Source organism: Cydia amplana, chromosome 17 (genome assembly GCF_948474715.1).
Source record: "Cydia amplana chromosome 17, ilCydAmpl1.1, whole genome shotgun sequence".
Classification (NCBI taxonomy): Eukaryota; Metazoa; Arthropoda; class Insecta; order Lepidoptera; family Tortricidae; genus Cydia; species Cydia amplana.
Window position 1 is genome coordinate 2,991,834 of NC_086085.1, and position 27,803 is coordinate 3,019,636.

General features: G+C 36.8%; 1 protein-coding gene and 1 long non-coding RNA gene across 3 annotated transcripts in view; both read left to right on the forward strand.

Annotated features, from left to right (window-relative positions):
- The window catches only part of LOC134655688 (hemicentin-2-like), a 391,784-nt gene that overhangs the window by 333,023 nt on the left and 30,958 nt on the right, over nucleotides 1-27,803 (forward strand). For both annotated transcript variants that reach the window (XM_063511141.1, XM_063511142.1), the window contains exons 4-5: nucleotides 14,241-14,373; nucleotides 18,316-18,524. In XM_063511141.1, coding sequence (XP_063367211.1) covers nucleotides 14,241-14,373; nucleotides 18,316-18,524 — 342 coding nt within the window. The remainder of the gene's footprint in view (nucleotides 1-14,240; nucleotides 14,374-18,315; nucleotides 18,525-27,803) is intronic.
- Nucleotides 1-27,803, forward strand: part of LOC134655764 (uncharacterized) — a 448,475-nt gene that overhangs the window by 324,259 nt on the left and 96,413 nt on the right. The window lies entirely within an intron of this gene.

Here is a 27,803-nt window from a genome sequence, read left to right on the forward strand (position 1 = left end):
AGTTCGGGAAAGTAGCACCATATGTACCTACTGTAAATGGTATTTTCTGACGAGGTACCTAGATGCCAAAAGGAACAAGTCAGAGATTGCCCGTTTCCACCGAGGTGATAGTGCTTTTCTCAATACATGTGAGGTATTATAGTACACAGGAGAAACAAAATTTGTTTTATGAGCTGCATAGTATAACATATCTAACAAATCGCGTTCGAGTCACGCTAACAAAAGTAAGCAACAGCTACTCGTGCCTAGACTGGATTTACTTCACATGTCAAAAGTCGTGGAACAAGATTAGGAAGTTTATGGCAGTTGTTTCCACTTACCAAGCATCCTCTGGTCCAGTATATGTTAACTTCCCAATTAGGAAAACTTGTTTAAATTTCACTCCCAAATAACACTGGTATAGAGTTATCTGAATAACTACTATCTATTTCACATGTCCTCGCACCTTTCAAACGTCACTCTAAACTACACCCGTCAAACCGGGGTATACTCGTATAGGGGTATACCAAGACTGGGATGGCCATATGATATGATGAGCAACCTATCAGTTGCCTACCAGATAACCTGAGAATTAAAAATCGTTTTTAGGGTTCCGTACCCAAAGGGTAAAAACGGGACCCTATTACTAAGACTCCGCTGTCCGTCCGTCCGTCCGTCCGTCTGTCATCAGGCTGTATCTCACGAACCGTGATAGCTAGACAGTTGAAATTTTCACAGATGATGTATTTCTGTTGCCGCTATAACAACAAATACTAAAAACAGAATAAAATAAAGATTTAAGTGGGGCTCCCATACAACAAACGTGATTTTTGACCGAAGTTAAGCAACGTCGGGCGGGGTCAGTACTTGGATGGGTGACCGTTTTTCTGCTTATTTTGCTCTTTTGTTGATGGTGCGGAACCCTCCGTGCGCGAGTCCGACTCGCACTTGGCCGGTTTTTTTCTGATTTTTATCGCATTCACATAATTCGAATTCAAAGCCTTAAATTTTTTAAATCAAGTCGGAGACAGATTTGGGCAATAAATTTTAAGAGAAATTTCGTTTACATTCAAAACTCACCTACACAATTTAATTATAACTCATTGTGCAAAGGAAAATTTGTATTCAATTTATAAATGGAAACCGATGTCTATTCAAAGAAGGAAATTGTTTTTGTTTCAATCCGCATAGTAGACTAGGGCTTTTGACATTTAACAGCATTTACATTTCAAAAACTTTGTATTAATGTTACCTTAAAGAAATCGCTTCTGAAGCAAAATAGTTATTTGTTTTACAAAGGGGCAAAGTTGTTGTTTAACCTCTCGTGCTAATATTGATACCTGAGTAAGCGAAAGATTCCAAAATTGAACCACTAGCGTAGCGAGCGGTTCAAAAATGGAATCTTGAGCGTTGCGAGAGTTTCAAAGCACGAGGGTTAAACAAAATTTGCGCCCTAGTGAAACACAAAATTTTTCACCACACCAACCCGAAGAAAATATTATCAGTAAGATATCAAACAAAATCAAACCAAATCAAATCCAAATGAATGTTATTAAATATTTATCATTCAGAATCATCATTTAAAAGTCAATTCTACCAGCAAATATAAGAAAACAACTCAAAATTTACATTTGATTACTTTGCCTCACATGTGAACAAAATGCAACTTTGCTATTAGTTTTTGAACAATCAAGAGAGCCGAGCCTTTTACCAGTTGGTGTGGTGAAAAAGAACTTGCCTGTTGTTTAATTTTCTTAAAGTTTAATGATCAAATTATGTTACACCCAGCTAGCATATTGCATGGTCACTTTATAAACGAATTGATTTATAATGTGTCCATGCAATTTTGAAGCTTGCTATATAGTCAGCACCAACATTAGGAGTGACGGCCAAATAATTGGCCACTTTGGCTGTCACTATTTATTTGATGCAGACAGCACCTACCGGTACTAAACAGTGAATAAGTTTATTACAGTATTTACAGTAGTAAAAAATGTCTTTGAAACTAGAAACTGAAGTCAAAAAGCATAAAAGATCAACGAGACTGCAGAGATAATGGCCTTTGTAATAAAACAACTATTTCTCAAGTCACGTCTTGGGAGGCACGTAACCAACTTTTTTACTTGGAACTACTTGCAGCCAAGAAAGAAACCGTATAAAAAATCCGAATTACGGGCAATCCAATTTGGCGTACATGTTGATTCGGTTCATTCAAAATAATCGAAAAGTTTTGCGGCGTCACAGCACACCGATGATATCAGCGCGATCAACTCCTGAATTAATATGAGTGGATTCCAAAACTTTAATAGGCTACATGACTAATTTTTTTTTATGGTATCAATCGATTGGGTTTGTTGTTAGGATCAAATGTCTATATGGGACCCATTGCATTAAAGTAACACAAAAGTCAGAAATTGTAGTCAAAGTCCGACAGTCGCACTTCACTCGCGAAACGCCCTATACAAAACGGCCAGAGGCCGTGACGTCATCGCCCATCTTGTAGTATGGACAAAACAAGAAAATTGCGTTTTTGTCGGTGAAATATTGCGTTTATGTATATAGTTGCTATACAATATTTTTTTGGATAAAATATAAGGAATCGAATGGTACCCTTACTTTTATCGTTTTTGGAAGTTAAAAAAAACTTAAATTTTGAAACTTTCAGGTCCTGTAATTTTGTAATTTTTCAATATTTTATTTTAATATCCACATTATTGTGATAAATTGCTCGTTTGCTATCTATTTTACTAGATTTTATTATAAAATTCAACATGTGTCATCATCCCTATTACACACATGAAATATACCATTAGCTACGGAAGTGTATGTGCCTAATATATGCGCCACACATGTGGAAGGGAGTCGTTCCTCAGTCTTTGCCTCAGTCGCTATTATGTATTTTTCCGATACCACGAATATTTCAGATTCCAATAACCTTTGGAATGTAGATTCAAAAGGTGATGGCATGATAGGATAGGATGCATAGACACAGTTGTTTTAAGTGAATAGTTGAAAAGAGTTATATTTCGGAGATCTATTTTTTATGTAGTATTCTATTCTATTCTATTACAAATAAACCCATTTTTTTAAGTGAATATCAGGCTATAGAAAATTCATCATACCAGCATATTTATTATAATCAGTTTTGAATCTTTAAAAGTAAATAATAACTCGCATGTTTTTTTTTCATATTTACAAATACCTACAAAATATAACCGCACACCTCAATAATGATAACAGTGCTAAATTTACAATTGCACACAGTAAACTCATTTTGTTGTAGCAATATTGGCCGTGCAGCTTTAATATATGACTAATCTAGATAAAACACATAAACTATCATCAGAGTGCCATTAATTTCGTCCGCAACTACTGTTTCGAAGCACCCACTGCGCCGCGCGCATTTAGCAAAATGCGAAATTCGCGAATCGCCTCGGCGAATGGAAATGCTTTGTTTTCGCAGATATGGGAAATAAATTTTCACCCCGGGCGAACGGGCAATTCGAAAGGGCCAACTTAAATCGACTTTCGAACTGTTACCTACTCGCCGGATGCTGCCGATAGGGCTATCAGGTTGGGTGCGTGAATTTTTTTGGATACTTTTAATCAGTTTATGGGCGTGGGCTTAGATGGGAAAAGGAATTTTTGTTATGTCAGAGATTTTTTACGCAATGAAATTTATGTTGGTGGTGGAAAATAGCTGTCTGTCAATAAAAGTTTCATTTTGATTGCGACATCGTTACTGCCGATTGCATCGATACAATGAACTGTAAAAAATAATAAGTCGATGTGTTAAAATTGACATACTTATACAGTACCAGTATGCAACAATGTTGTCGCGATTAGAAAGTAACCATATGGCGCAAATCCAAAAGTAACTCTGTCTGTCTGTCTGTTACCTCTTTACGCTTAAACCGCTGAACTGATTAAGATGAAATTTAGCATGGAGATAGTTTGAGGCCCAGGAAGGACGTAGGGTAGTTTTTGTAACTCGTTCATTCTCATTTTCCTACGCAGACGACTATCTGACCACGCCTCTATTGTCTAGTTGTTAGAGTGCGTGTTTAGATATTTTGAGCACCTCGGCCGCTCCGATTTATCTGATGGCGACTTTACAACAAAGATTCAGAAATCAAAGCTGACAATATAAAATAGCCATAACTCTTGCCTAAAATGTCCTTTATGTGACTAAAGTGACTCGAACGTTGTCGCTGACACGATCGAATAGTACTAAAAAGCGATAAACGTCAATAAAGTTCAAACGATCACATGACACCTAACGACTCATAAACCGTTTTTTATCAAGCTACCAGCTGTCTCATAAACAAAACTCGATGTGCAGCCCCAAAATCACAAACCTATAGCCTAACCGTTTTCAAAACGCTCCGATCTTCGGTCGATTTTAGAGCTGACCATTTTAATAGAGATATCCAGTCACGCCCAGTTTTTATGTAACTTAAGATCTTTGTATACTGGTTGCCATGTAGCGATAGGAACACAGAAAAACAAACAGCTTTACCCACCATTAAGTTTATAGTTCCACCATGTGCCAAGCGACGCTCGTCAAAATCTATGGAGCGGCGATGGCCCGATTCCAAACCCATATTCTTGTGATATTATTAATTTAAAGAGAATTTTACCTTGCTTGCTTTTTTTTTTTAAATGAAGCGGTGGTGGCCGAGTGGATATGACGCCCGACTTTCAATCCGGAGGTCGCGGGTTCGAACCCAGGCTCGTACCAATGAGTTTTTCGGAACTTATGTACGATATATCATTTGATATTTACCAGTCGCTTTTCGGTGAAGGAAAACATCGTGAAGAAACCGGACTAATCCCAATACGGGCCTAGTTTACCCTCTGGGTTGGAAGGTCAGATGGCAGTCGCTTTCGTAAAAAAAAAACTAGTGCCCACGCCAATTACTGGGATTAGTTGCCAAGCGGACCCCAGGCTCCCATGAGCCGTGGCAAAATGCCGGGACAACGCGAGGAAAAAGAAGAGAGAGAGAGAGAGATACATTTTATTTAACACCACACAAAATGTTTACTCAGAGGCCAATTCGAACATACACTGGTATCAAAATTATATCTTAATTGTTTAACACTCGTGTCTTGAAACGCTCTCAACGCTCAAAATTCCGTTTTTCTAACCACTCGTTATGCTAGTAGTTCAATTTTGGAATCTTTCGCTTGCTCGGGTATTAATATTAGCACGAGAAAAACAACATCGCCCCCTTCTAAAATAAATAGGCATTTTACTGTATCGCTACAGACTTATTTTAGTTTCGCTTAACTGCGTGGGACAAAACGCGACGAGCCCCGTACATTTTTGCTAATAGATCAACGCAACTACATATGACAAGTGACAATGATAAACTGTGACACGTTGTCGCTGTGTCGCGCCTCGTTTATCGCTTCTTTTTTAGGGGTCTCTACTTCATGTGAATGACTATTGTTTAACAGTCCTATATGGCCTTAAAATATTTAGTTTAAAAAAATTCTCAAAAAACAAAGACTGTCATGAGTATAAAACCGGGACTTGTTTGCAATTTAAATCGAAATATTTAATTGACACATAAAATAAAATGTATCTAAACTGAAAGTTTCGAGAAAACCTTCAGTTTCAGTTAACCATGTAATAATTTGAAATTATTTCCGACCACTCTAAAACCATACAATCTGTGATATATATAGGTAATATACTTATATTTCATATTATTATTAATTATACTCGTAAGTTCCGTTTTGTCAGTAATAATGAGTAACACAATTTCAATATTGCCTAAGAAATACTAGGTAAAATCTTGAGCTACCAGAAATCCAATCCTAAAGAGCACAGAAAACAGGGATTCCAGGTTTACACTACGCTGATCAGCATCCTCCTACATTTCAGCTCCACAGCTCCTTTAGGTATCCGTGCTAAATTGGAAGAAAACTGGGACGCGGGTGACAGCTGATGTCCCTAGACAATATGCAAAATATTCGCTTATTTCGTGTTCGCCCGAGTTTGGATGCGGATATGTACCTACGTCTGCGAAACACGGAGGATCACGTGTTCTGTGTATGTTGTAAATGTGTGTACAGATCGATTTGCAAAGGAGATGCGAATAAAATGAAATATACGTGTGAAATCCACCTACGCTGTCTATGTATTCTTTACAAAATGTCGTAGTAGGTAGTACTCGTAATATTAGTAGGTAAAAAGAAATGCATAATATTTTGTATCTTTTACGATTGGATGTCATTGTAGCATACATAATTATATTAAAAGTGTTTGTGTCTGCATTTGATTCTAGAATACACTTTTTTGTGAATTTTGAAATATATGAATACATATTGATATTTTAAGCAGGAATACTAGTAAACCGCAAATTATTATTGCCATCTGTTTTTGTACCACATTTTTCTTTGAATAAAAAATAAATAAAACGTGAAACAGTTATAAAAAAACCTACCTCAAAACTGTACCAGGAACTCACGGCTAACAAGAGAGAGAAAAAAAAGAGTCGAAAGGAAACCAGAATAACGAACAGAAATGTCTCTGTTAAATCAATGCGCGTAGCTAGCTGGAAGCCGGAAACAAGCCTCTTTCCGCACAGCCGTCACGCCTTTAATGTAGAATTAACCGTAGGTATCTATTTAACGTTCCGAACTGCAACACAATTTTTTACTGCCTATGACATCGCCAGTCTTGTGAAATAAAATTATTACCTACATTTTATAATCATATTTATCTCTAAAATTAGTAACAAAGTATCCATGTAACATTTTTCATTATTTATTAAATAACAACGCAAATTATAGTACTTATTCAACATCGTATTCACATTTACATCAAGTAAGTAATGTTCAATATTTATTTTCTGTAATTTTTTGGACCCAATTTCAACAAAAAGTAAATCATTTTTATCCTACATATGTATATGAATTTATTGACTATGTTGCAAATTTGTAGACTATAATAAGGCTTTCGACTCCCTTAAGCATGACGAGATATGGAAATCACTTACAGAACAAGGAATCTCAGAAAAATATGTTAGAATCATAAAAGAAATTTACTCAAACAGCACAGCTCGGATTAAACTAGAGCGCACAGGCAAGGAGTTTCCTATAAAGAAAGGTGTCCGACAGGGTGATCCCTTATCACTAAAAATATTTACTGCCGTCCTTGAAAGTGTGTTTAGACGTATGAATTGGGAAAACTTGGGGCTCAATATAAAAGGCCTACGGTTCGCAGATGACCTCATACTAGTAACAGATAACCCTTCAGAGCTGAAAACTATGTTGGAAGATTTAATCACACAAAGTGAACTGGTAGGCCTTTCTATGAATATGTCAAAAACAAAGTTAATGACGAACAGTACTAAGACGCAAATTATAGAGCACGGAAATGAAATAGACTACGTTAAGAGCCAACAGGAGCTAAGATTTAAATATTTTAGGTAAATATACCCGTCTCCCTAACGGAAGCGGCTCCTAAAACTAGTGCGATAAGGACAAGGCGAAAAATCCTGCGTAAAAATATCAAAAATCGAGGTTTCGTACTCGACTGTTTCCTTCTTCAAAACTTAACCAATCGTAACCAAATTTGGAAATCTAAATGATTATGACATTATCTGTGTCGGACCGTTTTGCTTTTTTGACTAATTGATGTCAGTTTTGAATAGCACGCCTCTCATTGCGGCATAGTCAATTAGGCCATTTTGGCCATTTTTGAAGGGCTCTAGCGCCTTAAAAAACAAAAATATCAAAAAAAGCAAAACGGTCCGACACAGATATTGACAATATTAATCTGTGTTGAAAAAATCATTGCTCTAGCTTCAAAACCCACGGAGGAAACAGTCGAGTACGTTTGTATGGAGAAATGACCACTCCTGTTGGCTCTTAATGAATATGTATACCTTGGGCAGATAATATCACCTGAAGACCAAACAGATAAGGAAATCGAGAAAATAACCACAAATGCATGGAGAAAGTTTTGGTCTCTGAAAGAAGTTTTTAAGGCAAAAGAAATACCAACAAGGCAGAAATTTAAAGTCTTCAATAGTTGTATAATACCAGTACTAACTTACGGTTTCCAAACTTGGGGACTTACAAAAAAGCAGCGCCAAAAACTTAATGTATGTCAGAACCATATGGAAAGAAGCATACTTAACATAAAACTTAGAGACAGAGTCAAATTGTCCATAATCAAAGCAAAATCAAAAACAAAAACAATAACTAAAATAATAAAAGAACAAAAATGGCGCTGGACAGGCCATATGATGAGAGAAACCTTGGATAAGTGGACAAGAGACCTTGTAGAGTGGTGCCCTAGATATAATAAAAGAAAGAGTGGCCCACAAAAGTTTAGATGGTCGAATGATTTAACAAGTATAGGAGGTAAATGGATGCAAACAGCAAAAGAAAGAAACAAATGGAAAGCTATGGAGGAGGCTTACGTCAAAGGACGAGTTGAAGCTAAAGTTGATAAATCAAATTAATATATGTTATGTACCAGCTTCAATAATAAAGGCTAATTACAATTACAATTACAATGTTGCAAATTGTACTCGATACTACAGACCACAATTGCAAAAGCAAAGAGTTGTCGAAAGACTAGATTAACGAGCAGAAATGAAGCCAGCAAAGAGTTGAGGCATTAAATCGATGCGCGCCGCTCCCGCTGGACGCCGGAAACCTGCTTATTTCCGCACTGGCATCGCGCCGATAATGTTGAATTAACCATACTTCAAGCTGGAACCGCTCCGGTTTTCGATTTAGCTTATGACATGATCGCGTTTAAATATAAATATCTGGGTGCCGAGCTTCGCTCGGAAAACATATAAAAACTCGAAAATGCGAGTTTTCCCAGAGATAAGACCTAGCTATATCGATTTTTCGCCCCCGAAAACCCCCGTATAGCAAATTTCATCGAAATCGTTAGAGCCGTTTCCGAGATCCCCGAAATATATATATAAACAAGAATTGCTCGTTTAAAGGTATTAGATAGATAGATAGGTACCTACCTACTAGGTAACTGTACTGAAAGAAAGAAAATACATTTATTTACATCAAACCGAACCAGTTAATTACATAAAATACATAGATGAGATAGACTTTAAAAAGGACACACAGCGTAATGCTACGGTAATCCGCAGCGCTGATTTTCAGTGGGGACCTAACTTATAATTAACTTAAGGCTAAGGAATAAAGACAAAAATTAACACATAGAGGAAAAAAATAAATAACAAACACTTTGGGTAGGAACGATGTATAAATTATATGTAAGTACTGAAATGCTTTTAAACTAAGAAAAAGTTAAATATTTCAATTTTACCCATTTTTTAATAGGAGTCAGAGTTAATGACATTCTCATACAAAATTCCACTTCTTCAATCTTTTACACTTAGAAATTGATTTTCGGGAAGTAAGTACATTATGTCTGGATAAGATATAACATAGATTGTCTTTTTCAGCCAAATCTATATAGTCGATTACACGATAATTGATTAACCAACATTCAAATGTAGACGTTGATTATATTCTTTTGAAAAATATGCACTATAAAAAGCCAAAACTTGGCGTTTCGGTAGCAAAACCTAGTAAATATAAAAAAAGTATCTACGTACTTTATTTTTGAATGCACAACATAGGTAAATGTTATCGAAGAGAATCCACACTCAATAAATTTTTATTATTATAAATCATATTATGTAGATTAATTCCGTACACGGCAGGAAGAAGTTGATAACTCACGGGAAAAAATGGAAGAAATTTGAACCTTATGCAATTTAATTTTAAGTTCAAATTTCTTCAATAAAATATCTCGAGTTATCAACTTCTTCCCGCCGAGGACCGAATTTGTCTAAAACAAAATGTAAAATGTTGTTAAAAAACTTTGTTATATTCCATTAGTTGAATATATTCGGCAGGATGCCAAAGTTAATGGAATTCAACAAAAACACCGTTTATGAAAACAACCTTAAACTGTGTCTATTAACCCAAGCAATTTTCGTATTTCTCCCAGTCATAGCGCCGAACAAAAATACCCACTGAAATACCCCTACAAAAACGAGAGGCTAAAATACGGAGCAAAATATACTTACAACAACAACAAAGATATTGGAAGTAGCACATTGTTTACTCCGCAGTACACACACTTAAGTAAAGAATACCAGTCTGTTGATATAGTATTTGATATCTTTGCAGATTTTAGGGTTCCGTAGCCAAATGGAAAAAAACGGAACCCTTATGGATTCGTCATGTCTCGTCCGTATGTCACAGGCCAGGCACTTTTTCCCGAAACTATAAGAACTATACTGTTGAAACTTGGTAAGTAGATGTATTCTGTGAACCGCATTAAGATTTCCACACAAAAATAGAAAAAAAAAACAATAAATTTTGGGGGTTCCCCATACGTAAATAGAACTGAAAATAAAAATAAAAAATTTCATCAAACCCATACGTGTGGGATATCTATCTATGGATAGGTTTTCAAAAATGATATTGAAGTTTCTAATATCATTTTTTTCTAAACTGAATAGTTTGCGCGAGATACACTTCCAAAGTGGTAAAATGTGCCCCCCCCCCCATGTAACTTCTAAAATAAGAGAATGATAAAACAAAAATAATATATGTGTGTACATTACCATGCAAACTTCCACCGAAAATTGGTTTGAACGCGATCTAGTAAGTAGTTTTTTTTAATACGTCATAAATCCCCTAAAATACGGAACCCTACATGGGCGAGTCCGATTCGCACTTGGCCGCTTTTTAATCTTGAACGCTTGTGTTTGAACATCTTTACAAGGTATCTATGAAGAAACCAGCGTGTTCAAACCCATATTACTTACTCAAATTGCATTCTTATACAATTTGAGTAATATGGGTTTGAACATGCTGAAAATTAAACATTGACACTATTAGCCACTCGAACGACTGTATATAAATAAATATAATTCTGTAGACAGAGTAAACAGACGAACAGAGAGTTAGTAAGCAGTACTTAGTATGCCAAGACAACTTTTGTTAGTGATCCTGCTGAGATTTTTTCGAGGGACTACACTTTGGGATTCTTAAAAAAAGGATTATGTACACATGCAAAGAAGGGCAACATGCATGTATAACACCCGTGTAGATGCAGGTATAAGGTAAATGTACTGGTGCTCGACACGGTCCCAGTACATGTCATCTTAATAAATAAATAAATATTATAGGACACTATTACACAAATTGACTAAGCCCCACGGTAAGCTCAAGAAAGCTTGTGTTGTGGGTACTCAGACAACGATATATATAATATAAAATACTTAAATACATAGAAAACAACCATGACTCAGGAACAAATATCTGTGCTCATCACACAAATAAATGCCCTTACTGGGATTCGAACCCAGGACCGCGGCTTCACAGGCAGGGTCACTACCCACTAGGCCAGACCGGTCGTCGTCTTGAAACTTAAGTCATTATCAATAGAGATGACAGCAGGGTGTCATCTATTGGGCGTTAGCATGTCGAGCACTAGTACGTTTACCTTACATAGCCTAAGCTACGGGGCTACGGTGACCAATTACCATCAGGCAGTTGGGTTGCCACCGACGTGTCATATAAACAGACCGTTAAAAACTAAATTTGAAAGATTTTCCAAAACCCTTTCAGAATATTATTCGCATTTAGTTTTTAGGATCTTCCAAAGTTCTAGAAGTTTTAAAACACATGGAAATAATGTGAGACAGTAAATCGGCACGCAGTTAGACCGGATAAGTGGGGCGGCCGGATGTCCGCCCGCGTCTTGCCCGGATGCAATGAACCAGCAAGCGCACTGGATTGCCCGGGCCCGGTTAATGCACACACGGGTAGAAAATAGGACATCGGACATGTACCTACTAAGAATCTTTTCAAGTTTAATGTCCCGTCAAGACCGTTCACTTACTTACACACCTAGATTATCGTGCGCGGCGCGTAATAGTTAAACTTGGAACCTTGAAATTGTATACACGAAGGTTGTATCGGTCTATAACCGCGCGCATCAGTTGGCGTCTTTGGCGAAGGGTTAATGCACACACGGGTAGAAAATAGGACATCGGGCATCGCCAAGGCAATCTAGAGCGGCATTTGTACGTTAAGACGATTGGAAGGCCCAATGCCCTTGAGCGTCAGGGCGGAGCTAAGCGCTCTGTACCCGCACCACCCGCTTACCCCGCTCGCTGCGATCGTACGTGAATTTTGTATCGCTGCACCGCCACGAGGTTCAAAGAATAAGATACAGCCCAGAGGCGTGCAGTTGGCGCTATACTCGTATACCTTTTGTTTGCAGCCGTGCGATTGCCAAGTCATTATATGTATTACAAATTAAAGATATATATTTGATACAGTTTTAACACCCCCTGGCACTGATTAAAATAACTGATTTGGTTTCACATTACATCTCAAAACTTTTTTGTAGTAGAAGCGTTGCGAGACTTGCACCTTTTTTACATGTAATGTTTTTGATGGGATCTCATCTCTTTTTGTAGGCAGTCCTTCTTTTCGGGTACTAATACTATGTATACACATATCATAAAGAAACACATCTTCATTCATACTCACATCGTACATCGTAGTGTACCTTTACTTTACTACCTACTATTTGTAGGAACTGCAACAGTAACTTTGTAATAGCAAATATTTATATGGGATTACAAACTTACTTATGCAGTTCTTAGATCTTTAAAACGTGACTGATATTGCAATATTTTTAGGTTTTAAAATTAAATTTAAAAACTACTTATGTTTAAAATTTGAAGCTTGTGGATATACTAGAAGTACCTTAGAATTATGATGATCGTAGGTGAGTGAGTGAGTGAGTGAGTGTGTCAGTGTCGAAAATAAGGAACTTTGACTACAATAATTCTTAAACTACTAGTTCAAATTGGATGTTTTTTAAGAATATATCTTAAGCATGTTTAGCCCTATATATTACTGAAAATTCAGGGTTTTAGCTTCAGCCAGCACAAAATTACAAAACGTCGAAAATGGCCTGAATCGCTTCGAGAAAAGGATGGTACGGCCGTGCCTCTTTTTTTGCTCGACTTGGCGGGGGCACTGCCGTGCCCCCAGATTTACTTAATAAACTAACATCATTTTAATGGGTAACAATCCTAAAAATGTAATGGTTTCTGAATCAAACTATATAGTATATACCTACAACATAAATTGCCAATGTTGATCAATTTTTTTTAGAAATTGAATTTTATTAAAAACGTTAAATTTTAATGGCAATATGTCGGCGCATGTTCGAAAACATTTTTTATATATTTCAAATGAAGCTTTCTCAAACATAAGTGGAAATATTGTCATTACGTTCGTAATAATAGCCTGCGAAACACCGTGTTGCGCGCGCTAAAGCGCGTCACAACCAAATCAACATTCTGCAGTTATTTAATCTTTGGCCACAATAACTCCAAATTTATTGCACCTCGGCTCAGAACAAGCATGCAGAATACAAGGAAGGCACGGAGCGACGAGCGACACAGCCTCCTCGTCTCAAAGCTAGCCCACGACTGCCAGCCACGCCTTTTCGAGCTACATACGCACAAAATGTTGAAAAATATTCGATTTCTTAAAAAAAAAAATTTTTATTAACATTATTCTACGTTGCATTTGTAGTATCTGTTAAAACAATTATTCTAGTTTAAAAATAACTTTAATCGAATAAACCGTTTACTAGAAATAGGCAAAGTTAGTCGCAAAACGGCCTGTCGTAATGTTCCTTTTTTGGAAAAACTATAAGTTATAGCCGTTATAGGGAACAAGTCAAACGTTGGAAATGTTGTACATAAAACGTAAAATCATATATATTTTTTTTATATTTTTTTGTTGAACCGTTAAGAAGATATAGACTCTAGAATGTTAGAGTTTTCGGCCAAAAACGGCGTCTAGCGCCTTAAGGACCTCATGTCCAAGCTGTCTAGGCTTTCCGTTACGGAATACATGACCCTGAATGACATGCTCATTTTGCATTTAATTCTTGGTTGGATTCTCTTGAAAGCACATATCACCACACAGAACTAGTTTTTGATCTAAACTCCTTGAGGTTACGTCAGCAGATTTTTGTTAACAGAAAAAAAATGAAAATCAATTTACTTATGTTACACCACACCATTATACCTAAGTCTAAGTACGTTACGTATACTAAGTAAAATACGCAAGTAAAACGGGTTAGCACTTTTTGACTAGCACGTTATTTCGCGGATTAGCATAGTAATATTTTAGCTTTAACCACTATTTCTCCTTTGTTACAGTTTCCATGACACAAGTGATAGCGGTGGCGGGCGAGCCCGTGTATCTGCCGTGCGACATCGCGTCGATAGATGAAGATGACGCCGTGCTGCTAGTACTGTGGTATAAGGAGGATCTCGGGACGCCGATATACAGGTAGATATACATATATACAACTGAAAAGAACCACAAAAAATGCTTCAAGCTAATTTGATTGCACGTTAACACGAGTAGAAAATGGTTAAGGTACTTAGTTTGTATGGCGATAATCGGGCATCCTCGTTCCGATACTGTTTTCACCAATTGTGTGGCGGCTAACGGTTCTGTTTCGAAAGCTAGCAAAGAGCAAATTTACTCGCATGCCGCTTAATGCATCCCTGGTACACAGCTGTTAAAATATAATACATTTTTCTCAAAAATGGTCGGCAAAGTCGACGTTGCCGGTTAAAAAATAGGTCGCGAAGTGCGTAGTTTATGGTCATTCAAAAAATTAAATAGTTAAAAACATTGCAGTCTCGATTTCTGTGAAAATTAGAACGTTGCTTCTGTAAAATATTTCTATTTCTTGCACCATTTTTGAGGAAAGCACTATATATATTATATGACTCGGCTGGAAGGCTACTTGCTGGCTTCGGATTCAATTAAACGGACTCCCAAGGTCGTCCGTTTAAAACGAATCCTCAGCCTGCAAGTAGCTACTTCCGAACCTCGACAATAATGTACTATTATTACACAATGTTGGAGCGCAGCAATTCAATAATTTACATTTAAGTACATAGGCATATGAAAACGAAGATATAACCGTAAGTACCTATAATGTACTTTGAAAATTTATTGTTTCGAAAGCGATCAACAGCAAGCACCTTCCCGAATCGGAACAATCAATAATTCAATATAATCTCATTTAATTATCTTATCAATAGCAGACAAACAATACGCACTTGTACAAGAATAAGCATAAACAAAATTAGGAAATATCAAGAAATTCGCCCGCGGCGAGAACTCTCGAGTCTGTTTATTGGCCAAATTCAATGAGCACTCTTAACACGGCGAGCATAATGTGCGAGCGGTGCGAGTTAGAAGCGTTGTGAGGAGTCTGACTTAGTGTAAGGCCCGAGTGGACGCTCGGAGCGGAGCGTTCGGCGGGGCGTGCAGCGTGGCGTCGGGCTCACAAGTAATTTGAGCAGCGTGCACTAAGGCCGCTCCTATACGCTTGCATTTGTTTAACATGCACGCCACACGCCCCGCCCCGCTGCACGCCCAACTCGAGCGTCCACTCAGGCCTTACACTTAAAGTGACATTCGGATAGCGACTACGCCCACTTTAAGCTAATATTCGGATGGCAACTACCACTAAATTACTAGCCGCGTAGTCGACATGCCAACCGCTTACGCTCCGTAGCGAACGAAACGTAACTGTCACTCTTGCACTAATATGGAAGAGTGATAGAGATACACAAAGAGTTTCGTTGTCGTAGCGCAAGCGATTGTCACCTTAGCTAGGCCAGCGGTCACTATCAAAAATTTGGTTCGCAAAGAAAACATTTACATCAAGATGTTAAGAACAGGGATTTTTTCTTTGCGATTACGGTTTATGTTTTCCACTCGTTTCTACACTGTCATCGAGAGAGGAATAATTCGTAAAAATAATATCGCAATAATTAGAAAAATATACAACTATATATATACACATATTTCGTTGTAATTATGAAGATAATAACGATGGTACTATTGCCCCGTGGTACTATTGCCCCCGGTCTACCCTACCGACATGACGCTTGTGATTGTCTACGTGAGAGCGTGATAAAGACAGTATCCGTCATAACTCATAATTCGCTTACTGATTTCTTTAAAAAAATGCAACTCAGCCTATGACTTGCACCACCATTTGTGCCTCATCCAAAACTCTTTACAACATTGTAAAGACAACTCGAAACTTGGGAAGGGCTTTCAGGTGAACAATTTATTCGATTTCAGTAAACGCGAGGGCTAATGACGTTATTGTTTATTTTTTTACATCAAAGAGGAAATTCAGGATGAAAGCTTTCGCCAATTTCGCCTACTCAGGTTTATTATTATTATTGGGGTGGTATCGGGCCTTTGAGTGTCACGTCGACCAAGTATTGATCTATTGTGACGGCCCTTTAAAGTTCATTACTAATGCCCGTTGCATCCAGAAAATTACAGATGCTTTGGGCCGTAACGTTTAATCCATGGGCAATACTGAAAGTTCCTGTAATGAGCCGCTTAGAGATAACACGAAAGAAAAGGATTATTATTTGAAGATGTAACTCAATTCATTTGAGTGTGATGTAAAAAAAAATCGTTTATTAAAAGAAAAAAGATAAAATAACATAACTAGCTCAGTGGTCCCACACTAGGCTAGGCCTGTGTCGTGGTGACCGCTCTACATAATTTCTAAAAACATAACGCGCACAAACATGCCATATAAACATATGTGTAGCTTATTTTAGGAATGCTGGCAGTTTGATAAAGATGATTAAATGTAATTTATTAAATAAACTTTGGAATGATCAGGTAAATAATAATTTAATGTATTATTTTTTGTTTCCTTGTAAATAGTAATTGTAAAATAATTTTAATGTCAATACTATTTTACTGTATATTTGCATGTATACTTGTGTACGTATGGCAAATAAATAAATGATTATGATTTGAAAATGGTATGTGGAGCCACCCAATTTAATTCCTCTTTCTCCATATTTGTTATGTAGGTATAGGTATTAGTTACTAATAAGGCTTCAGGTTTCATACACAGACAAGACATCCTCTAGACTGAGCATAGTAGCGCTACCCCTCTGCCACAAATATACGGTAGTTTTACTCTATTTTCGAGTCAGTGTCTTTGTGTGACGTCCGTGTCTTTGAACGGACCAATCACGGCATGGGACTCGCTCACCTCGTCCCCCGTACCACAGTATTTTTGGCAGCATCGGTTTCATGAAATAATTGCTCTAAACTCCGTCTAGAGGATTTCTAGTCTATGGTTTCATATAACCTATCATAAAGCGAGATTCTTATTTTGTAACATCGCCCTTCTCCGAACTCACAATATCTTTAATAACGATGGTTTCACAAAGGAAAAATATTTACTGAAGATGTTCCAAGAATTTCTTCGGACGCTTACAAACAATACTAGTGATGTCTTCGTTTTGCTAAAGTTGAAATTGCTGAATACTTTAGGTTTTTAGGGTTCCGTAGCCAAATGGCAAAAAACGGAACCCTTATAGATTCGTCATGTCTGTCTGTCTGTCTGTCCGTCTGTCTGTCCGTCCGTATGTCACAGCCACTTTTCTCCGAAACTATAAGATCTACACTGTTGAAACTTGGTAAGTAGATGTATTCTGTGAACCGCATTAAGATTTTCACACAAAAATAGAAAAAAAACAATAAATTTTTGGGGTTCCCCATACTTCGAACTGTAACTCAAAACTTTTTTTTTCATCAAACCCATACGTGTGGGGTATCTATGGATAGGTCTTCAAAAATGATATTGAGGTTTCTAATATCATTTTTTTCTAAACTGAAAAGTTTGCGCGAGAGACACTTCCAAAGTGGTAAAATGTGTGCCCCCCCCCCCCCCCCCTGTAACTTCTAAAATAAGAGAATGATAAAACTAAAAAAAATATATGATGTACATTACCATGTAAACTTCCACCGAAAATTGGTTTGAACGAGATCTAGTAAGTAGTTTTTTTTTTATACGTCATAAATCGCCTAAATACGGAACCCTTCATGGGCGAGTCCGACTCGCACTTGGCCGCTTTTTTAGGTTTTACTTAGCAGTGTTCTAACAACAGGAGTGTAGCGAAACTTTTTAGTTTTCATTTTAGTTACGTACCGCTTGCGAACGCTAACCGCTAAGCTACGAATAACTTAACATGCTTGTGTCAGAGTGACTTGCAAGTACAGTCAGCAACAGAAGTTGCTAAGCGGGCGAGGTGTTCAAAATGACATTGACACGCTCTTATTCTCTTTACAATAAAGTCGCGTCAAGATCATTTTGAACACCTGGCCCGCTGTGTACGTGCTGTTATTTTACAGCATCTTCATTAAAATGATTTTATTTGCCAACAGCGTCGACGCCCGCGAGCGAGACTTCGGCGTGGCCGAGCGCTGGTCCGACGAGAGCGTCTTCGCGTCCCGGGCATATTTCCTGCCGGAGAGAAGACCAGCCGAGTTGGGAGTCGACCGAGTCAAGGCTTCTGACCAGGGCATCTACCGCTGCCGGGTCGACTTCAAACAGGCTCAGACGAGGAATTCTAGGGTCAATCTCACTGTCATAGGTAAGCTTAGATGATATACACATCTCTACCATCTCTCGAGAGTGGCCAACGCTCTAAAGATGCATGCTCTGAGCGTACACGCTGGACGCTAACGCCGACAGACTCACGCCAGAGATTGATATTTTTATGCACGTTCTAACAAACATATATTATTGTTATATTAAACTGGGAGTTCAAAACCAGGGGAATACCAAGAAACAAACAAAAAGCAGCAATTTTCATTCAACTATGAATGTAAACAAAACAGTTCCACAGATAAGATATAAATGACACGCGATTTTCGAAGAATTCAAACGTACTTAAACGTTTTTTGACAATTTCAATATGGCGGTCTGTTTACATAAGTAGTTAGCAAGTTCCATAGATTGACACTTTGTGTTGCGATTTTCCAAATTTGGCGCCTTTTCCTACTGACAAGATTTGCTTGACCAAGTATAATTAAATGCTTATTTCTACTTGCATAAACCCCAAGTGCAAACTTTACTTGATATTCATGTAAACTGCAAATGTGTTCCAGAACACTTGATGATATTTGACTTTAAAATGTCCGATTTCCGAATTCGGTTTGGCTTCGTTCCAGTCTTCAATACTAGATTTTACATGTTTAATTCATAGTTATTGTAACATACGCACTCTCTTGGTCATTTTCGACCAAGTTACTTTCACCAATAAGTACGTAACTTGACCTTCTGGTGTAGGTATGTAGGTACATGTATATTAGAATTTGAATATTATGTTTTTTGATAACTAATAATGTCTGATCTAAGATCTGTTACGTCTAAGAAAATATTTTTAAGAAATTTGATGCTTAGCTGGTATTAACCACGAAGGCCATCGTTTGATTTTTTTCGATGTTACAATTATTGTAAGAGTTAGGAACTTTTAATTTTTTGAAGTGAAAACTTCTTTAGCGGCGCTGTGCAATTTTTGAGGTAGGGAAAAAATGTTAAACTCGAGACAGCGTAAGACGATCAGGTGACCGTGAGATTTAGATGGCCACTCATTTAGATGGTATTTAAATCAATAAAGAAAAACTCAATGCCATTACATGAAAAACTGTTACATTTAATGTCATTGCGTTTTTCTTTATTGATTTAAATGCCATCTAGTGAGTTTCGCTCTAACTGGTATTAATATAACTCGAGTACTAACAGTGATGTGCTTAGGGGTTTCAAGTAATTAACGCTAACGCTAGATGGCGTTATCCTCAATTATACATAGTGCATTTTGCACTAGTCATTGAGTTTTCACTTCTGCCGGCACTCCCTGAGTGCAACCCGTTGTTTTTTTAAATGGGATAAGGCTAGGCAGAGAGAGATAAAATGTGACCGCAATTGGAAAAATTAACAAGGGATAAATCCAACGTTAAGCCTCTTTGTGTGCACGCAGTCAGCGTAATATATGTCGTAATATCGAGGCAGGAATAAACTGATATATCGTCAGGTGACAAGCAAAAGTCGCTAATTACTATAAAATATTTAAACAATAAGTTTTTGGCAAAAATTTAATTTTTGGTACACGCTTTTATCGCTGACTGTACTTTTCTTACGACAGACAACTAATACTCATCGAGAAAATTCTACAAACCCCTAACACAATTAGGTTGCGTTGTTTCATCACAGAGTTCCTATGGACACCTCCTGTCTCCATCATCAGATCAGCTCGATGGTACCATAATATTGCATTGTCACCCGACTTACGTATGCAAAATTTCAGCTCAATCGGAAACCGGGAAGTGGATCAAATTTAACTTGCAAGATTCCATTACATGTTAGTTACATACAGGTCGACCTAATAAAAGCGTGTTAAAAATCAACCTTCTTTTCGTACTAATATCGTTCACTATGGCTATGAACTTGTGGAGGTACTTTAGTGACTTTTGCTTGTCACCTGATGATATGGAGGTTCAGCTTTAAAATAGGTACGTAATTATTAAAAAAAGCGGCCAAGTGCGAGTCGGACTCGCCCATGAAGGGTTCCGTATTTAGGCGATTTATGACGTATAAAAAAAAACTACTTACTAGATCTCGTTCAAACCAATTTTTGGTGGAAGTTTACATGGTAATGTACATCATATATTTTTTTTAGTTTTATCATTCTGTTATTTTAGAAGTTACGGGGGGGGGACACACATTTTACCACTTTGGAAGTGTCTCTCGCGCAAACTATTCAGTTTAGAAAAAAATGATATTAGAAACCTCAATATCATTTTTGAAGATCTATCCATAGATACCCCACACGTATGGGTTTGATGAAAAAAAAATTTTTGAGTTTCAGTTCGAAGTATGGGGAACCCCAAAAATTTATTGTTTTTTTTCTATTTTTGTGTGAAAATCTTAATGCGGTTCACAGAATACATCTACTTACCAAGTTTCAACAGTATAGTTCTTATAGTTTCGGAGAAAAGTGGCTGTGACATACGGACAGACAGACAGACGGACAGACAGACAGACAGACAGACAGACAGACAGACAGACATGACGAATCTATAAGGGTTCCGTTTTTTGCTACGGAACCCTAAAAAAGAGAACTAATAAATAATAATGTTACGTGATCCTACATAATATATCATTAGCTGTATCTGTATCATGGTAACCGCTATAGGTGAAATGTATCTGAAACAGTACATAGCTGTTTTAAGAACAGCTATTTGCCGTACGCGTCTTTTACACGGTAACTAAGTAATGCACCTTACAAGGACCTATCGAGGACCTAGGAGTACGGCGACTCAATACGTCATTCTGTACCATGCAAGAGAACCATTACCGGGTAGTAAACCATTTTCACATGCCTTATGGCAGAACTTATTAAGGGTCAATAATGTAAATTTTATAACATCTACTGTACTGTACCATATGTTCTTGTGAATAAACTTTCATTCATTCATTCATTCAAAGTTACGGACAGAAGCTAGTGACTAATAAGTATAAACTAAGCCTAAGGAACTAGATATTGCCAAACACGACCAAGCCAAGTTAAATGAAAACAAGTCTCCAATATTGGCACGGAACACTAAAAATAAACCTATACCTACACCTATAGGTATAAAAGTATCTGCGGCGCAGGAACTTGATTAAATTTTTATATACCCGCAGACTATTTTATAATAGAGCTTCCAGGGATATTGGATGGACCGATGGTCAGATTATGTATTGACCATGCGGATGTACGTAAAATATAAGTATATTGCATTTTTACGGGAAAGTAATCGAAGCTATTTTGTATTAAAGGTGAAATTTGCTTGAACTGGATTTGGTTTTTAATTAGCAAGATAATTATAAAAACCCGCCAAGTGCGAGTCGGACTCACGCACGAAGGGTTCCGTACTATTACGCAAAAAACGGTAAAAGAAATCACGTTTGTTGTATGGGAGCCCCACTTAAATATTTATTTTATTTTATTTTTAGTATTAGTTGTTATAGCGGCCACAGAAATACATCATCTGTGACAATTTCAACTGTCTATCACGGTATAAAATTGGAATTATATCGCGGTAGACCGGTTTGTGAAATTAAATATGCGTAGGTACAAAACGGGAGAGTTTAAAGTGTTTATCACGGTTCATGAGTTACAGCCTGGTGACAGACAGACGGACAGACGGACAGACAGACAGATGGATGGCGGCGTCTTAGTAATTGGGTCCCGTTTTTACCCTTTGGGTACGGAACTCTAAATATAAAGAATAAACTCAGACAAATACAAAAAAATACACTGATGTTTCTATTTAATAAATATTCAACTTTGTGGACTAAAGTTTGGGTGTGTTTTCAGTATTACTAATGATTGAAATGAAATAGCGAAACCTATAATACTCAGAAGTCTTAGAATAAACCAAATTACAATGAAAGCTCTCAATAATATTGTGTATTTCATATTTTAGCGTCTCTGAACAGATATTCTGCGAATTCCTCCTGAAACTGCAAAATTCATGCAACTGAGTACTTACTAGAATAAGATAATGTATCTGCATTATGTATTACTCTGTGGCATATTAAAGCAAAATCATAAAATGGTTGAAATATTGGTTAAGTGAATAAACTGGAATTTTTCTTTAGGTACAATCTATTATTAGTAATTGTTCGCATGTAATTTAAGAACTGTATGTTGTTGTATTTTGTTTTTATAGATTAGATTGATTTAAAGTTTCGCAAGCAAAACTTGCACAAGACGTCATTCGTACTTAAGTATCTGAAATTCTCTCTATAACGAGGAACGGATAATGTCTCATCTTTCCCAAAATCTTGCAATGCCGAAACAAAAACAGAATTGTTTTGATATAATAAACTTCTAACCCAAGAGCCCACGCTTCGAGCGTTGACGCTTAGGCTTATAGTAAGCCTGGCTCACTCTGCGATTTCGTCGCGTCGCTAAAAGTACATGCGGCCCACGCCAATTTTGGTGTCTAGCTATATTAATTGCCGCGCACCGTTACGAAACGGTCGCTTGCGCCACCTAGCAGTCACAGCTGTCGTAATAGACGCGTTTTGGTTTGAGACCTTCTGTATCTAGTACTATTATTTGTTCTGTGCTTATTGTAAGACGCTCAACTTTGTGGCCATGTTTCCGATCATCTAAAATGGACGCTTTAGCCACTGGCTCACGCTGTACACTGATTTAAACTTTCATAATTTTAACACATTAATAATTATGGAAATCGAAGTCGGAGGTAATTTTAAAACATATTTATACGTGATTAAGTCCCGGCTCCACGCTGTGTCGAAAAACAAGGAACGTTTTATTTCCGTGGACGAGGCATAACTTTTGTACAACAGCGTAATTTGATACTATAAATTAAATTAAATATGAACTTGATGCAACCTGAATTTATAAGTAGTATTATGTCCATTACAATGCTCAACAATATCTAACTATAGTACCTCCACCTTAAGAACCTAAAATTACGGTTTTAATTCCCGTGGCCACTGACTTGTTACTTTCTAGTATTGTGGCTCATGTGACGACCTTACATCTCAGTGCGACTATGCTTTTGAATAAGGTTATTCAGCAAAGTGCACGAGTCGACTCTTGAGTACAAAGAGCTGGGATTGCAATGGCGGACATGGAAGCGTATGCAGATTGATTTTGCCGCAGTGATATGTGGATTAGATTTAATCTTTGTGGGCTGTACCTAAGTAAATTTTGTGGCATTTTCGATCTGTATGTTGAAACTTGTCGACTGCCGGTATACATTTATCTATAGGTACCTATCACTACATATATTATAAAACAAACTCGCTTCCCGCTGTCTGTCTGTCTGTCTGTATGTATGCTTAGATCTTTAAAATTACGCAACGGATTTTGATGCAGTTTTTTTTAAATAGATAGAGTGATTCAAGAGGAAGTTTTATGTATAATTTATTAACCTGTGCGAAGCCGGGGCGGGTCGCTAGTACTATATAAACGTAAAAGGCCCGACTGACTAAATTGACTTAATCAGATCGCAGACCAAACAGTTTGAACTAGAAAGCCGAATTTTTCACTAAAGGCTGACCTCACATAAGCAAGTTCAATTCCTAAGGGGGTATGTTTGTGGGATTTAAATTCTAATATCTGGGTGACCGAGCTTCGCTCGGAAAACATATAAAAACTCGAAAATGCGCGTTTTCCCAGAGATAAGACCTAGCTAGATCGTTTTTTCGCCCCCGAAAACCCCCGTATAGCAAATTTCATCGAAATCGTTAGAGCCGTTTCCGAGATCCCCGAAATATATATATATATATATATAAATAAATAAACAAGAATTGCTCGTTTAAAGGTATAAGATATATATATAAATAAATAAAAAAATAAACAAGAATTGCTCGTTTAAAGGTATAAGATAAGATATGAACATCGTGTGATTTTTGAAATTAGAGATTCGAGTTCACGTACTTATAGTTCGTTTTTTAGCATTAGAAAAAGGCTACGCGATATTGGCGCGTCTTTTCATTGAATAATCAGTAATGAAAGCAAAAAAATTAAATAATCGTATATGATTCATAATTGTTACATATTTGCCGTGACTTATTTTTCAAACATGTTTTTCAATAAAAAGTCACAACAACATTGTTTACCTTTTTTCTAATGCAAAAAAAAAACGAACTACAGACCAGACCGGTCGTCAAATATAAACAACTCCACAAACACATAAATGAATAACCCCCCAAATGTAGGGTTTGCAATCCGGATCCGACATGTATGAAATTATCCGGATCTGGATCCGGATCCCCGGGTCTACGCATACATTTCGGATCCGTCGTGCAAACCCTACCCAAATGTATTGTTTCGATTGCCATGACTTGCACTGAATGCAGCTGCAGTGTTTCATGTTTCTCACTAAAGTAGCGCATACGGACAGACAAGCCACCACTCTTATGTTCTTTTGCGTTTGCTGGAGTCGTATGTCCCACTTCGCTGAACTGAGACCAAGTTTGTATCTTGAATAGATTCAATTATTTATCTACTGTTTCTTTTGTTTAGTTATTTTGTTAGTATGGTAATATTATTTAATTATTTCTACAGTCACGATACTTTATTTAACAAGAAAATAATTGCCTGTGTGCCCAATCATAAGTGGCTGTGCAATTTTTCTTGAGTTATTAAAGGAATTTTCCTGTCTTTTAGTCACAGTGTTTTATTTTTATTCCTTTACAAAACTTCAAAACGCAACTCACTGTGTAAACCGAAAATGTTCCTTAATCAATTCCGAGAAATCGTTTCAAAGCAGCAAGTTTAATGTTGAAAATTAAATTTATTTCTATATCAGAACTCAACATGCTCCGTTAAGCATTTTTATTAAATTCTGTAACTTTTCAAACTCGAATTATTAATATCAAATATGGCGCTGAACGTTTAAATATTGTCTAGTAACTTTGTTCGCGGTATCAGAAACAGATTATTAATATAATATTCGTATTCCTAGAAATTTTACGTAATTCTTATACCTATAACATCGAACATTTTGGCGTGTGATTTAATAAAGTGTAAACAAGTACCTGGAATGGGGTTACTTTTATCAATTTTAGAATTTAATACTAAGTAAATTTCCCCGAATATATTGGATGGAATATGTAGGTGACAATACAAGGTTCAGCTAACATCATAGACGCGCAGCAGAAAATGCTGCTGTAATGTCAATTCAAAAACAAATGGTTAGTTTCAATGTGGCTAGTTCCGTCATAGGGCCTATTCCGTCCACTAGCGTTTTTCTCGAACAACGAACAAAATTGATAATTTCATTGACAAACCAGAGATTGCTTTTAGTTTCAGCAATCAAAAGCATATTGGTTTTATTCCTGCGATTGAAAATCAAAGAAATATATTATACGCTCGTAGACGAAATAGTCCCTATGACGGAATTAGCCACATTGACCTTTCCTTAAATAATTTGAACTTAGGTATATTCAAATTACTTGTTCGAAGATAAAACTTTCGAACATTTTGGTTGCATTAGCATTTTTATAATTTATAAATACTTCCTCAAAGGATTTTTTACAGAAAGGGCTTAAGTGCTGTTCAAATCTAATGCATTTTTGCCACGGCAAGCAAAACGGATTCTCCCCGGGTTTAATGGGAAGCAAATTGGCCGATTTTATCCTGTTGGTTAACTTTACGGTGTAATCGGTGGTTCGTTAAATTACCTAGATATTTAAACGTGGTCCTTATTGCTTAAAGGTCAGATTTTCCTCGGAAAAGGCTGTTTTAACGTTAGGCTTCTTTAACAGATATTATTGTCACCATTACTCAGTGACTAGTCTATGTGTCTCGTTTTAGACGTAGGTATACAAACCTGTACTATAATATTATTAAATGCGAACGTAACTCTGTCTGTCTGTCCGTTACCTATGGGCCAAATGCAACTACTCTAAAAATACAAGAATTCTAGTCTAGAGAGCCACTTTTATTCGTGGCACATTTTCACCAGTCATAAAAGAGAGTTTATCCATAGTATTAGTTTGGCTCTAGCTCTCTCTCTTGTATTTTTCGACATTATTTGTTAACTGTATTCACTCGTATGACAGTTAAAAAGTCTACATATCATTAAAAAAAACGATTGTATCATCATTATGCCCTTATTCATATAACTTAGCAAACCTCCTTTAAATATTGTCACTTTCTGAACACAAAGGTGAAAATGTCTAATAGGAACAAACGATTATCAATTTTAATGGTTGTAAGACTTGATAGACGTATATGAAAAACGGCATATCTAAAAGTCGCGCTATCATCGCAACACTTATTATTTTAATAAATTAGAAATCCCTAGTTACAATTATTGAAAACCAAGGCCCTATCGGGGAAAAGATATCGATAATAATCCATTACTGGAACGATTAACATTCAGGTCCTAAAAGAGCTCCCTGGGGAACACCGAGCCTTACTGCCGAGGCCATTACTTTGATAAAAAGCCTGATAACAGAAGGCTCTGTAATCTGAATAATTTGAGGTTCAATTTATTTCTTTAAGAGAATAATATATTAGTTAGACAAATTTTCGATTGGTAAGTATAACTAATGGTTAAGTTTTAATGAAAGCCTGTACAAAAAAAAACAATTGCAAACTAACAAACAGCGCCTTCACATTTTGTTATCATGTAATTTGCATTAATTTGTTTTTCTCTTTTTGTATCTAGAGTTAGAAATAAAACTGACAGTTGCTGGAATAATATATAGAGTCTGTACGGAATGAGAAGAGTCGTGGAAATACATTCCACGACTCTTCTCTTTCCGCACAAACTCTATTTTATGAGATTAACACGTTATCGTTACTGTAAATATTGTTGACTTAAATAAATAAAAAATAAGATACGAAGACGGTACCTATGTAGTACCTTTGTCAATGTACCTTTCTAATCGATCGTCAAATATGTTAAAACATGCCACACGACATCCAAGTAGGTCAAGAAAATAAAAAGTTTTATTACAAAAACTTCCATAATGTCTCACCCCTTAATAAATTATTCGGCATGTTCAACTTCGTATGGTTTCTAAGATAACGTGTGAAGTTCTCGTCATAACTTCTGCGTTAGAATGGTTGTTAGAAACGGGATCTTCAGGAAGAGTTTTTATTCCCTGTTTACGAGAGTTAGCATTCGTTTTCTTAAAGTTACTAATTTGTTGTTTTGTTTTTTGACACAAATTATTTAAGCCCTGCAGTAAGCTCAATAAGGCTTGTGTTGTGTGTAGGTACTTAGAAATCGATATATATTATAATATATTCCACTAAATATTACATACCTACATAGACAGCACCCATGAGTCATGACTTAGGAACCAATATACGTGTTCATCACACAAATAA